Below are 15117 nucleotides of genomic sequence, written 5' to 3'. Positions count from 1 at the left end.
TTTTTCACTTTTTTCCCCAGAGTTTGAACTCTGAAAAACATGTTTGGCTATAAAATTCTGTAGTTGCATTAAACTATGCAATCGTTTGCGGAATAACAAAGGCACCATAACTGTACTTGTAATCATGAAGAACTCAGCCAAGTGACTTGTGTAATAAACGATCATTCAAGTTGAGGATTCCACAAAAGGCAAAAAGGCAGATAGTATAAATTACGAACCATCCATAGCAATGTCGCTACTATTTGGATTTTGGTTTGAATTCAAATGGATATCTGAGGCACTCCGTTGATTATGAGCAGATCCGAAGGTGAATTCCTGTGGAGGAACGCCAAAAACAGGACGAGTGAAAATTGATGTCGCAGCAGAACTGTTGAAGGCTGGAATTTGAACTGAATCACTAGGCTTTGGGTAGTTAAAGCTGAAGGATGGCGCCACAGGAGAAGAGAAGACTGGCATGACAGATGCAGACTTGTTCTCCAGTGACCCAAAGATCTTCTGCTCATATTCCTGCAGTTGTTGGTAAACCCCTGCATTACCAAAATACACGAAAAAAGGTCTCACTGACATATCAAGAGACGACCAAAAACAAAATCACGAGCACTGTTAATCTAGACACGAGCATATCCGAGTAGAGCAACTAGCTAGGTATCATAACTTTTCAGATAAATAAAAGTTAAAATGAAGAAATGCTTTTAAGGATATAGTTAAACCTTGATTAAGGTCAATAGAAGGCCTCCGATCTTTCACCCACTGATAGCTCTGTGCAAATTTCCAGCCTTTGCTTTTCATCAGGTAAGCAATTACAATGGCAGCTGACCTGTCGAAAATGCACAATCAAGTTCTAATAATAGTTACTTCAGTAAACCAGAATGACGGTCTTCATAAGCACAACCAATTGAAAGCAATTCAGTGGAATATTTTACTGCATTTCCCATTCTCAATCAACAAATCTGAAAACAATAACACACTTTGACCTATACACCATTATTCAGGGAAACCCGGGGAAAGAACAAAGGGAACGGAGGAAAGGATGCAACACAAAACCAAATAGAAAAACCAGCAAATCATGAAAACTTATGCACGCGAAATTCACAAATCAAACTTCAAACCTGCTTTTCCCTGACATACAATGTACAAGAACACGAGCCCTATCCTTTTCACATTGTTCTGCAGAAGAAAAGTACCATTAGCATCAGTTTAGCCAGCAGAGAATCTCCCAAAAAGCATACACAGATTGCTCTAAAAAAAGTAGAAGCCATAAACAGATAGTTTCAACTATAGCAGTCGAATTGCATGATATCTTATTTTAGTACGAATACTATACTTTCCTACTCAGCAGTTGTAGGTTGTAGAGAAAGTTCAAGTTAAATCTACAAGTGCTGTCAAGTTCAAATACATATCCAACACACAACCAAAGCATTTGGAAAAAGGAAAAAAAGAATGCAAGCTTTGCTTCCTACTTTACCCCGAAAATTCAAAACAAGGGCCTGTTGGAGACAAATCTATACACAAGAAGTCAGTAGAAGACTCAACTGGAAAAAGCTACAATTGAAAGAATGAAGTATTGGATTCTGTGAAGAGCTCGCAGTCGAAGTCCAGGTGGTTAAATTCATAAGAGAAGTTTAACGCACTAGAATTTTTATTTTATTTTTTTGATAAAGTAACACACTAGATTTGTCCTTTAGTCTCGTTGAAAGTACAAGGCTAAAGCTTCAAAGTTTGAAACCTAGGTGATTACTAGGAAAAGGAACAAGAGACATAATCAAGCATATCGTGACTGAATAAATTGATCAGAAGTTAACTTACAAACGAGAAACTTCAATCAAAGAGTTACTCAAACTCATCTTAGATCAAAAAGCTGATAACATTTACAGTTGAAGAATTATCTCAGTTAATCATTATGTGATCCTATGGTCAATAATAGTTCCTTTTTTTATGACGGAACAGTTTATTGGTGTAATTGGAAAAATCCCCCATGCAAGTTGTATACTTAAAGTAGTGAATCTTACACAAAAATTATTCTTGTGTAAATATTAATTAAATTGGAGAAATTAATTTTTCTTCCACTGTCATGTTTGGCTATTATATCTTTTCCTAAAAGCCGGATCTTTTCTGTTTTAAATCAAACTGAAACTAAACCGAGCTTACTTTCACAATGGCCCCAAACTATTATCCCTCTGACCCTCTTTTTTAACAAGTTATATCTTCCTCTTAAATTCACCAATCTTTCCTATCTCTAGAATTATATCCGAAACTTCCTTAATAATTTCTTTCATCTCATGCATTCAAATTATTCTTTTAACTTTTGTGTTTATTTTTTGAAGTATTATTTTGTCCTTTCTGTAACTATTAAAATAATGCATGTTGTTTTAGGAATATATAGCTATGATGTTTACACAATGTGAAAGGAATTAATAATGCAGAGGTTTGACTGATAGGTATTGCAAAATAAAGGGTTTCTAATTATGTTTTCGGGTTTTGAAGAGGTTTTCTACATAGTTCTTTTGATAAGTAACATTTGTATTCTTAATGAAAATACCCCAGAAATACCTATGTGCTAGTAAAAACTTTCCTTCAGAAAAAAGTCATTCAACCACAAATTATTTGTTAGGAAACTTAAAAGAGTTCAAAATATATAGCCAAAACTTTAAAAAAGATGTTCAAACCCCCATTTTATTTGGTGGTAGTAACTTTACGTGTTCCAAATCCTATTGTTCCTTGATATCCAACAAAGCCAAGAATCTAAAAAAGAAATTATCTGAAATCCTATGTCAGATAAAATACTCTTAAACCTATAAAGTCAAAAATTGTCAAAAGTAAGCTTAGACATACTAATTCACAAGTAATGACACTCACCTAAGAATTGGATAGCATCGTCAAAGTGCAAATCTTGATCATCTTGAAGGCAGTGATAAGTAAAGGAATTTTTATATAGATTTTGACAAGCAGGTACAGTCTGCACAGAGAAAACGTAAATGTCGATGAGAACCTTAGTTCCACAATATTGAGAGCAATAGAGGATATGTAGAGCATGCATAGTTGCCTCATGCATAACTTCTTAAGCACTAAAAAGAAAATTGAAATGGCGTAGCAAGAGAAGCATCAGCCTTTTTTTAGCAAACTGTCTGAGTGCCAGAAATACTTCAATGCTTCAGATGGTAAATAATTCTCAAGATTAAATTGCATCAATTCAAAAATTGCAGAGAAACAGCCCAGATTACTTGAAAAGAGCAGGAAAATGAACAAGCTGTGTAGAACTGTTTGCCACTCTCTTACCCTCTAAATCGAGTTATTCACCAGTACAGTTAAAAGACCCAGAGTCCAGCTTGATTGTAAAGGTGACAAACCAACCTCACCGGGTTCATTCCGTTATTGAGTATAATTATTCCACAGCTCATATTTAAAGGATTCAAAGAATATTCCTTTAAAGAACTATAAAATCACGAACTCCCTAGTGGTATTTCATGATAGCTCGTCAAGACCCCAGATAAATAATGGAAGGGCATAAACAAAAACAAAAACAGACAACAACTGGCGAGCGTTCCAGCTAAAAATGAATAAGGTTCTCTTCCTTTTCTTAGTAACTAGCATCTTATTCAAGATCTCCTTCATAACATAATGGTAGATGTACAACAGAAAAAGGAAAACTTACATCTCCTTTTCTCTGAACAAGGACTAAAATATTAGACAGTGAGAAAGCATCCAAGAGAGGAACAGGCCCATACTTGTCCACAAAACCCTGAAAAGGACCCCCAATCAAATTAACATTCAGCCGATCCAGACTCACCGCAATGATGTGTACTACACTTGCTGCAATTCCATCCCTCTAACTACTATAATTATATTAGTTCCAGTCTATTTAGCTCTCTTCTCAGTTCCTTTTCTTTCTCTTCATTGGCAGGAATTTCCTGCTCCACCGAAAAATCCCCCCCCCCCCCCCCAAGGCTTCAGATTGTGTACATAACTCCTACTGTCTTAGGCAATATTGTAATCCAATGAGCTATAATCTTTTGCCTTCCTACAAACAATACATCATGCAATGATACCACTCATACCAGCACAACATGCTTTTTCCACCAGTACAATAGACATCACAGTTATAGTTTTTCACGTGCATCATCATACATGAACCAGACAATATCATATCCAAACTGCAGCATGTGTTTTCCTCAAAGCTTCCTATCGTCTAATATGGACTACTCCCACTAAAGTTGGCTTAGAACTTAAAACTGTGGATTCGGGAAGATATTAACTACAAGAGAATGTACTACAAAACTTCACCAGAAAAAGAAAATGTATTATGGATTGCTATTGACAAAAATGACAACTACAAAATCCCAAAAAGAAACCCATGGAGTTCAGAATTGAAAACAATAAACCTCACCAGGCTTATTAAATAAAATGAGATAATGTCCATGTTGTTTCCTGTCTGAAAGGGGAAAGTTCAATTCCAAACACCAACAAGTCCTCCAAGGTCCAAGCATATGAATTTGACGTATCATAAGTTGTTTGTGTGTCATAGTCTCATATTTACATCCTTCCCTTCCTGGCCAAATGGCAAACACGGACACAAACATTCTAAGATGACAACAGAGACATACTGTATAGCTTAGTTTCCTACAGGCAAGCACCCTTTAAATTGCACTACATGCTTTACAAACTAAATTAATGCAGGAAGCACAAAGGATTGGTTAAACAGATTTATCTTCAGTTGATAGGGACTTCCCCAGAATGAGATGGAAGGGTCTTATGTTCAATAATGCATCCCGGCCAAAAGCCATTTGCACACTCTGGCTGCAGTTGCAAGGAAGATTAATGACAGTTGAAAGGTTAGCTTCTTGGTGAATGAATGTGGATCACCAATGCAGGTAATGTGCTGTAGCAAATGACTCCCGAGACCACTTATTTTGCTCACTGTCTGTATTCACAATAGCTATGGGAGAGATTATTACAATGGCTTCATCTTCAGGTTTTCTTTGCCACGGACTGGAAACATCACCTCAATTGGATAATAATGAGGACAAATGGGAAAACATAGAGTGCTCAACTTATCAGAATGGTCTATACAGAATTTGTTCACTCCATTTTATCGAGAGGAATCAAATAATTTAGAAGAAATCAAGGCCTTGGGAGTTTAGCTAGAGAAATAGTTTATGTTTGTAATGTAAAAGCCCCTGTAAGAATGAGAATCATGATTCAAAGCTTTGGTGTGCTAGGTTAGGTTCTACTCTTACTTTTCAATGTACATGAGAGTAGTAGATGGAAAAGCAAGCTGTGAAGGCGCTGCTATAGTTTTGTAATTCTTCACGGTGATTAATGAAATGTCAGATAATTCCCCCCCCCCCCCCCAAAAAAAAAACACTAAATAAATGTGTCGTAAACTTCCATAATTTCAGTATACCCAGTGTAATCCTACAGGCGGGATCTGGGGAGGATAGAGTGTATGCAGACCTTAACACTACCTCGTGGAGTTAGAGATGTTGTTTCCGAAAGCACTACATAGCATTTAGAAAACAAGGAACAATAATAATAGCCAATTAATGTGATAACCGAGAGTAACAGAAATCGTAGGACAAGAAAAAAGTACGGATAATTTGCGCATTTATAGGATAATTTAATTAGTTACTTAATTCTTAGTTAATTAGCTTAATTAAGTTTAATGTAATTAGGGTTAAAGGGAGTGGCTAATCTGATATTTTTTAGACAAAATTTTAGCCAATTCTTGACCCAAAAGTCCGCAGCCGAAAAAAGCTTAATCTGGTCCAAGTCAATCTCAGTCAAGATCTAATTCTAGTCATCCGTTTATTTTAACGACGAAGATTGAATAGGCATTTTAATAAAACCAAAATCCAAAGACTGGATTTTTATGAGATGGAACACAAATTCATTTCAAATTCCATTGCAACTAAAAGAAGAGAGCGGTAAAAACATTAGTGACGGAGAGAGATGGGATACGAATGACTTCAAGACCCGTTGCCAAAAGAGATGCTTGAAAGAATGAAAACAAAATCATGGACATGAACACAAAACAAATGCTTCTGAGTAGGCAGCCATTACTAATAGTTATGTTACTCGAAATATGCTAGAAATCCCACATCAATAAGATATTCGACAATGTAGATAAAATTAACTACAATAGTACAACACAATACATTATAAAGAATAACATAAGATAAACTTAAAACCCTTTGAAATAAGTCCATCATCCATTTCCAAGATCGATATCACCCATCACTAAAATAATGTCCTCGCCTAGATCTGCACAGACTCAATTCAGAACCAACACAGACATTCACACTATAATTGTAGGATGCAGTTGAAGTCGCACACTAAATAGGCAAGATAATAAGATGAGTATCTTTGAAGATTTGAGTAGGACCATAAAGTTATGCATCAATGTGTTATAAGATACTTTTCTTTCTTTCTGACAACGGTGGTGTCCGGGTCATTTCACGCTAACCTCCTAATTACGGGGTACTTAGTATCTCTTACCAAGACAAGTACCAAGTATCTCTGTCCATCAAGCGTTTACATATGGGAAGAAAAGGTCTTTTTTTTGTCTACTGGAATTTGACAATGAGAAAGCATCCAAGAGAGCAATAGGCCCATATAAATCAATTAGAGGTGGGGAACCATAATTATGTCCACAAAACCCCGAAAAGGATCCCCAATCAAATTAACATTCAGCCAATCCAGACTTACTGCAATGATGTGAACTACACTTGCTGCAATTCCATCCCTCTAACTATCATAATTGATATTAGTTCCATTCTATTTAGCTCTCTTGTCAGTTCCTTTTCTTTCTCTTCATTGTCTAATAATTTCAGTATTATAAGTTAAGAACAAACACATTTTTGTCCGACACTAAACACCATCAAATCTCACTTTTTGAATCATGATAATATATGACAAAATCATGGACAACAACAACAACAACAACGTGCCAAGTGTAATCCCATAGGCGTGGCCTGAGGATGGTAGAGTGTAAGCAGATCTTACCGCTATCTCGTGGAGGTAGAGAGGTTATTTCCGAAAGACCCTCGGCTCGAGTTATGCACATCAAAGCAGTTTAAAAAGGAAAATACAAAAGTAAAGAGGACATAGAAAATAATGGGAAAGGATTACATAGCATTCAGAAAACAAGGAACAAGAACAATAGCCAAATAAGGCGATAACCGAAGCAGTATTATAGAATAATTTAATTAGTTAATCTTTAGTTAGTTAGCTTAAATTGAATTTAGTTTAATTAAGTTTAATGTAATTAGAGGGTTAAAGGGAGTGGACTAATATGATTTTTTTTCAAGACAATTTGAGCTAATTCTTGACCTAAAAGTAAGCAGCCCAAAAGAGCTTAGCCCGGTCCAAGTCATTCTCAGTCAAGATCTAATTCTAGTAGTCCGCTTCATTTAACGGCTATGATTGAATAGGCATTTTAATAAAAACGAAATCCAAAGACTGGATTTTTATGAGATGGAACATGAATTCATTTCAAATTCCGTTGCAAATAAAAGAAGATAGCGGTAAAAACATTTGTGACGGAGCGAGACGGGTTGTGAATGGCTTCATAACCCGTTGTCAAACGAGATGCTTGAAAGAATGAACACAATCATTTTCAGCCCCAACTTAAAGCAGAGTTCTCCATACAGCTCCAAGAAATCAGAAGACCTAAGCAAAGCTGCTGTGCAAACTTGCCATTGATTACATGGATTAAAGGCCTGAGTGTCTAACAAACACTAAGTTTGGATAGTTTCTTGATTCACCAACTAGCTTGGGATTGAGATGATGTTGTATGGTCAATTTAGTGATTTATATTCATTGACGCACCTTATGATTGAAAACTCAGTCCACTTTTTTTTTTTGCAGATTGTTACTATTATCCGACAACAATGAAAATCTCTGATATGCATCAAACACAGGAAGTGAAAGGTACTCATAACAAAATTGATAAGGGAAATTGCCTAGTCAAAAAGTGCACCACCGTACACCAAATGACTGACTTTGACTATCTAAATATTGGTATAGTTATCTCAAGAAAAGTAGAAATTTGGATACACTGCGATCCTACCCTCCCTCCCCACAAAGCACACCAGCGTCAAGTTTCACTGGACTTTCTTTTTTTGGATGACCGTGGTATCCTCCACCTGATATCTGCCATCTAGGCTAGGACATATAAGAAAAATCACCTAGTATTTTTTGTCTCCACTGAAGATTTGAGCCTGAGACCTCACGGCTCTCAACCAGTTCATTGACCTCACACCTTGAGTGCTAGTTATTCAAAAAGACAATGCAAGAGATAACGAGCATATCTCCAACACGAGAACAAAACAAGGTCAACTGGTTATGCTTTCTGCCAACAACAAAAAAATAATAATCATATTTTGCAACTTTTGCCTCAATGATTGAAACTTCCCAACTCTACTTAACAATTCAATTAACTCCAAGAAAGAAAGAAAACAAGGACAAGTAAGGGGGGACTTACATTGAGAACACGAGAAATCCCTTGAGTCTTAAGAAGCTCAGCCCGAGAAGCATTATCATAGCTGCCCAAGAAGAGAAACTCTGGCAAGATCTCAGAAGGAAAAGCACTGACTTGAATTGAAGAACCCTTATCAGATACAGCAGGCATTCGATGACCACAAACCCCACAAGGCTCCCCTTCCTCGTACTTGTGATAATGCCCACAAATACCACATGGGTTTTCCCTCTCTCTCTTCCTCATGATGAACTAATTCACTATGTCACTCAATCGAGAAAACCCCAGAAGAGGAAAAAGGGATAAACTTTGTCTAGATTTGATCCGATTTGTAGTGACCCTTTATGGGAAACAAGATCTCAAGTGCTGTAAGGAGAAGCGTTAAAACAGAATTTCAGGCTAAATTTGGTGATTTATAGCTACCGGTGCTAATAATTTTGGTTTTGGCCGGGGGTTCTTGAGAATTCGATGGATACAAGGTTACCATAACCCATCGACCCGACACATCTCTTAATATAAATTTATAATTAGAGTTTTATTTTATTAAATTTAATTATTAATGTTTTATATTAATATTAAGGATAGTATTATTAAAAAAAGGAGAATATAATGTATTGAAATAAAATATTTATTTTTAATATATAAATCAAGTAAAATACAAGAGAATTGTGAATTTGATTTAGAAGAGAAAGTATCAGATTACATTAATTTGTATTGTATGGTGGTTAAGCAGGAGCAAAGTCTAACAGAGTTAGGAGTTCATCGAAAAAAATTCAACAGAAAAAAATATACTATTTAGATATAATTAAATTTATTTATATATATATATATTAAATTTCTTTTGACTTCTTCATGTTATGGATTATTTTAATGACTCCACCACTAAGATCGAATGCTCAAATTTGATCACAAGAACATTTAGGCTAGGTTTGTAAAAAAATTCCAATTGAAATTTATATATATAGCTCTCGCTAGAGTATTCATTTATAATCCACCATATATGTGATTGGAATCTAATGATAAAGAAATCTGAATGAACCATGTAATACGCGATTCGAATTTAATTGAGTCCGAATATCAGAAATTAAAAAAAAAATCCAATGATAAAGTAGGCAAAAGGTGACCAAAAACATTTTGTTTTATCAAGTTGTCGCATCCCTTCTTTTTAAAAATAGTAGGAAAAAGATTTGGATAAGATAGCAAAAGGTTTTTAGATAAGAGTTATTTTTCTTCATTGAAGTAGTTTTTACCTATATTTTTTCTAGGAATGCTAGATCACCTATTTAATTAATTTTTCAATCGTTTAAATGATCTTTGAAATGCTTTTTGAACCCAAAGTTTCCAATTTGAGAGTTACATTTGATTAATGGGAAAATTGTTTAATCTCTTCCCCTTGATTCTGTTCCATATTCGAGGACCATTTTTCTCCTTCATTAAAATTACTACATTCTATATTTCAGACAGATGAAAAAAAATAATCTTAATTCACTCAACTCATTTAGTGTTTATACAAATTTGATCATGAACTGTTTGTGAACTGATCCATTAGTTTGTACTTAAAAAAACCATTAAACAATCGAATTAAAAAAGTATAATATAATTCGACAGGTTAAAACGTAATTCAACCTAAACGAGCAAAGCATATTAGAACTAGAACTAAAAAATTAATTTAGTAAATACTACTTGTGCTTGTGAAAGGATGTTTGTAATGCATGAATACGACTAATCGAAAGAAGACTATTCAGATTTGCTATAAAAATAACATTGTCAAAATGTGAAAAGAATCGGTTAAAAAAATACATCAAGTTTGATTGCAAATGGTTTATTCGGAATGTTTACTTACACTAACCTAAAGATCGAAGTAGACTCTTCAATAATCATAGGAATGCCCATAAATGAAAAAGCTACAAGATTCAAATTAAATAAAGTAATCAAAGGCACTTATGCAAATGCTTAGACAAACGATAGTCAGATTCACTCATTGCTACAAAAAAATTAATTAACCTGCAGATTGGCTAGCGAAAATGACAATGAACTATCAGGCTAGCAACACATATCTTTCGTCCCAACAAAAAGGATGCCAAGAGTCCTATAATAAATGAAATTATTATTTATTATTTTTTTACGACAGACAAAATTGTCATTTATTATTTTTCTTTAAATGATTATTATTTAATTATTATGTAAATATATAGGACTTTGCAATTAGTTAAAGTTATAACTCATTAAGGATAAAAAGTTGTTCAATATTTAACGGATATTTTGGTCAATCCATATTATAAAACGTGTAGAAAAGTTTACTTGAAATAGACTTAATGTTAAACTCCTAATATTAAAAGGATAATATGTATCTTGTAAACTTAGTCCTAATAGAAATATGTTTTGCTTAGTCCTAGTACAAAATTATATTTATACCCATTAGTAATATTTTAGATGGAGAAAAGTTTAACTTAAAAGGGCAAATAAGTAAATCAACGTTTAGTGAATATTTTGATCAATCAACATTTATATTCATGCTTTTATAATAATACTTGTGTCTATGAACATACTTTGCACGTTATTCCCTATCAATTATCATACAAAAAAAATCTGATGACTAATTCAGAGCCACATCCTGACACCCGACTCGGGACTCTACTCTGACATCTGACCTCGATATCCAACACTTGAATCACGACTCTACTTTCAAATCAAGACTTGACCCTGACTTACGACCCATTTCCTGATCCAACACTTGTTACAAGACTCGACCCGAGACCCAATTTTTAATTTTATATCCAATCTCGATATTCGACTCTAGACCCGATTAGAAATTTGACCCCGATATCTTATTTCGACACTTGACACCCGACACTGATTCAGGATAGCACTTGCGACACCTAAGACCCGATCCAAATCCCAGATTAGGACCCGACTTCCGACTTGAGATTCAACTCTGCACCCGACATTTGAATTGGGATCTGACTCCACCCGACCCTAACAGCCGACACGAGACTGACCTCAACTTGCAACTCCTGACTCGGCCCAACTTTCGACTTGAGATCCAACCCCGACATCAAACCCTAGATATGACTTGTGAATCGAGATTTGACCTTGAATTTGACCTACGACCCAATCCCAACTTCTGACGTAGGACCCAACTCCAACTTTTGATTTGGGACCCAACTTTCAAATCAGGACCCGATCACGAGATCCAACTTTCAAACTGGGATCTAATTCTGACACTCGATCCCGATGATCGATTAAGGACCCACTCCAATACTTGACCTAGGACCCGACCTTGAGTCTCGATATGAAACAGACTCCGACACTCAACACGAAACCCCACCTTGACACCTAACTCAGGACCCAATCCTGACGCCCTAAAATTTTATCTCAATTTTTGACTCGGGATTCGATACTCAAGTTGAAATCCAACCCCGATCTGACTTAGGATCCAGGAGTTGAGTCTCGAATCATCTTGAATTTAGGAAAAAAAAAGTTAATGACGGAATATTGTATGCCGTTGAATTGTTGATTGAATATTGCCTTTATTGAAAGACTCTATAATAGATAATTATCATTTACTATTTTTATACAATAGACAAAATTATCATTTACTAATTTTTTTAAATAATTGTTATTTAATTATCATGCAAATATGTAGGACTTTGAAATTAATTAAAGTTATAACTATTAAATATTTACTCCTTAAGAATATAAAAGTTGTTCAATATTTAATGAATATTTTGGTCGAACAATATTATTAAACGTGTAGACATTTCCTACTCATAGTTTACTTGAAATAGATTTAATGTTAAACTCTTAGTATTAATAGGATAATATGTATCCTACAATAAACTTAGTCCTAATAGAAACATGTTTTGTTTAGTTCTAGTACAAAATTACATTTATGCCTATTAGTAATTTTTTAGGTGGAGGAAGTTTTAACTTAAAAGGGAAAATAAGTAAATCAACTTTTAGTGGATATTTTGATCAATCAACATTTATATTCATGCTTCTATAATAATATAGATAGATAGATAGACACAGATAGTTAGGGGTGTGTATCGATCGGTTCGGTTTTATGTATTATTGGTTCAGTTTATCAATTTTCGATTTGAAATATGCTAAACCAATAACAAACCAATAAGATATTTTTATCGATTTTTGATGTGTCAGTGTTGGTCCTTAACGGTTTGGTTTTCGGTTTAGCCAATAAGACAATGCTCATAAAATAATTATATAGTTTCTTCAATAATTTGGCGCGACAAGACAATAATATAACTTTACGGAATGCTAATAAAATAGAAATAATAGTGATTAACATGAAAAGAACTCTACAAGTGCAACACAAATAAAAGAATTAGGACAATAATGTGAATTGAAGTCTAACGGGCAAAGATAGTAACCAATAAGGTATTGATATTAATAATTAATATTTATTTAGGGGTAAAGTAGTAAATTACTGTTGTACGTCTTAATGGGTTATCGATTTATACCCAATAACCCAATATTAAAAACCAATATCGAATCAATAACCCGATAATTTTTTTATAAAACCATTAAAAATCTATTAACCCAATAACGATAACCCAATAACATTTTTTTTATTCGATTTATTGATCGGTTCGATTTTTGCACACCCCTATAAATAGTCATATCAATATAAACCGGCATAGTTTTGGCGTAGGGCTTTATTTTTTATTAAATGAATTCTTTTTTTTCCCATGTATATCTTTAACCTAAAACCACAAATCCTTGTTTCGTCTCAAAATAATAAATAAAAAAGAAATTAATTCCTTGACCTATATGGAATCGGATACCTTTTTTAAATGTAGTATTTTTGGTAGGCCTTTTAACCAAATTGAAATAGGGTTGGAGTAGCATAAATTTTACTCTATAAATAGTCCGCACAAAGCTTAAATTCCATACAAAGTCTTTCCCTTCCCCCAAAAATTTGGACGGCAAGAGTTTCTGCATATTTGTTAAGAGTTGAGATTGAGAAAACTATGTCTTCCATCAGTGAACTTGCTTGTACTTACGCTTGTTTGATCCTTCACGATGATCATATTCCTATTAATGTAATGTGTTCTCTCCTTTTCATAATTTCTTTGCTATTGTATTTTTTTCTACTTTATTTAAACATATGATTTATCAAAAACAATCTCGATCACACAATCTTCTCCAAACCCTACTTATAAAATTACATTATTGTTATTTTATATTAAATATAAACCCTAGATTTTTGTATCTTATAGTTCAAGAAGATACTCGTTTTTACTCTTTTGTTTTCTCTAGAAAGAACGTACCCCTTTATCTAGTAAATAAACAATAATGGTTCAACTAAATCCATGTTGTGGACATGTAGCATATTTTACGTAAATACTAATTTCCGACCCATATAATTAAATTAAACTCATCAAATTTAAATTTTGATGGCTTTATACATTGAACGATTTATTATTTACGTAGGCGGAGAGAATTGGTACACTTATAAAAGCATCAAATTTAAAGATGGAATCGTACTGGGCAAGCCTTTTTGTAAAACTTTGTCAGAAGGTGAACGTCGATGAACTTGTTATGAACGTCGGTGCTGGCGCAACCACAACGTCTAACAACGCTGCTGCTCCTCCCCCAACTACTGATGACGATGCTTCTATTGCACCTTCCGCCCATGACAAGAAGAAGGTATACTTTGATCTTAATTATTCCTAATACATCGACAATTTATTATTTGATTTAGGGAATTCCTTTTCATACATGAAAAAAATAGTGTTTGCTCATAACAATGTTTAATCAAGTTTTTAAAATTATTTTATTTTAAAAAGTGTTTTTCCAAAAGTACTTTTAGTAAGAAAAAATTTGTGTTTTTTAAAAGTGCTTCTAAGTGCACTTTTCTCAAAGATGCTCAACTTCTTCTTTTTTTTTTTTAGCTTCTGAAAAACAATTTCCTCTAATCCCTAGAAATTTAACACACTTAAAATATAATATCTTTTTTATTCCTTTTTTGGACTTTCAAGAACAAATAGTTATATCTATTACTTGATTTGTGGAGAGTGAATTGCAAGCATAATATCTGATTATTGTCATGTTTTGTATTTTCAGGAGGAAATAAAAGAAGAGAGTGATGATGAAGCCATGTTTAGCTTGTTTGATTAGGACTCACATCCCGATCAGCTTGTTCAAGACTTTAAAGTTTTTGGCTTTTTAATTTTATTTTTTATAGACTAAAGTTTTTGGCTTTTTAAACTTTAAAGGTCTACTGCTTATTACCTTCTTATATCAAAAGACTTATTTAATTTTGTTTTAAATTTTGCATTTTTCTTTAAGAATTGTATTTTATTTATTATTTTGTCAAACAGAGCAAGATTTGCCCACACCCCTTTTGTTTCTGATTCCATCTGCTATATTTTGTATTAGCCGTGTCATTTTCCTTTACAATAACAATCAATGATTCACAATATAATAAAAATGATTTTTAGTGAAAATGAATTAATGACAATAGCTTAATAGCCTTTAAATATATATGTATTTTTAAAGGTAATTAACATTTTTTTTTTGTAAATGTCCCGATAAAAACTTTAACTCTCTTTGTTAATGTGTTTATTTACTGCCGCTACAAATATTCTTTAGCATAGTATCAGCCTTTAATATATGTATTA

General features: G+C 33.7%; 2 protein-coding genes across 2 annotated transcripts; one reads left to right on the top strand and one right to left on the bottom strand.

The window, feature by feature from the left end:
* Nucleotides 1-113: 113 nt before the first annotated feature.
* LOC129892130 (protein-tyrosine-phosphatase IBR5-like) lies at nucleotides 114-8964 on the bottom strand. The gene is made up of 5 exons (XM_055967682.1): nucleotides 8480-8964; nucleotides 2857-2956; nucleotides 1110-1167; nucleotides 711-817; nucleotides 114-527 (listed from the first exon to the last, which is right to left on the bottom strand). Exons 1-5 carry the CDS (start codon nucleotides 8717-8719, stop codon nucleotides 211-213), a joined length of 822 nt encoding a protein of 273 aa, XP_055823657.1. The 5' UTR covers nucleotides 8720-8964; the 3' UTR covers nucleotides 114-210.
* A 4408-nt stretch (nucleotides 8965-13372) lies between these two features.
* On the top strand, nucleotides 13373-14827 carry LOC129893514 (60S acidic ribosomal protein P1-like). The gene is made up of 3 exons (XM_055969062.1): nucleotides 13373-13536; nucleotides 13928-14143; nucleotides 14561-14827. Exons 1-3 carry the CDS (start codon nucleotides 13465-13467, stop codon nucleotides 14612-14614), a joined length of 342 nt encoding a protein of 113 aa, XP_055825037.1. The 5' UTR covers nucleotides 13373-13464; the 3' UTR covers nucleotides 14615-14827.
* Nucleotides 14828-15117: the final 290 nt, after the last annotated feature.

This window comes from Solanum dulcamara, chromosome 6, assembly GCF_947179165.1.
Source record: "Solanum dulcamara chromosome 6, daSolDulc1.2, whole genome shotgun sequence".
NCBI lineage: Eukaryota > Viridiplantae > Streptophyta > Magnoliopsida > Solanales > Solanaceae > Solanum > Solanum dulcamara.
The sequence above is the reverse complement of the archived record's forward strand: the minus strand, read 5'-3'. Positions and strand labels throughout refer to the sequence as shown.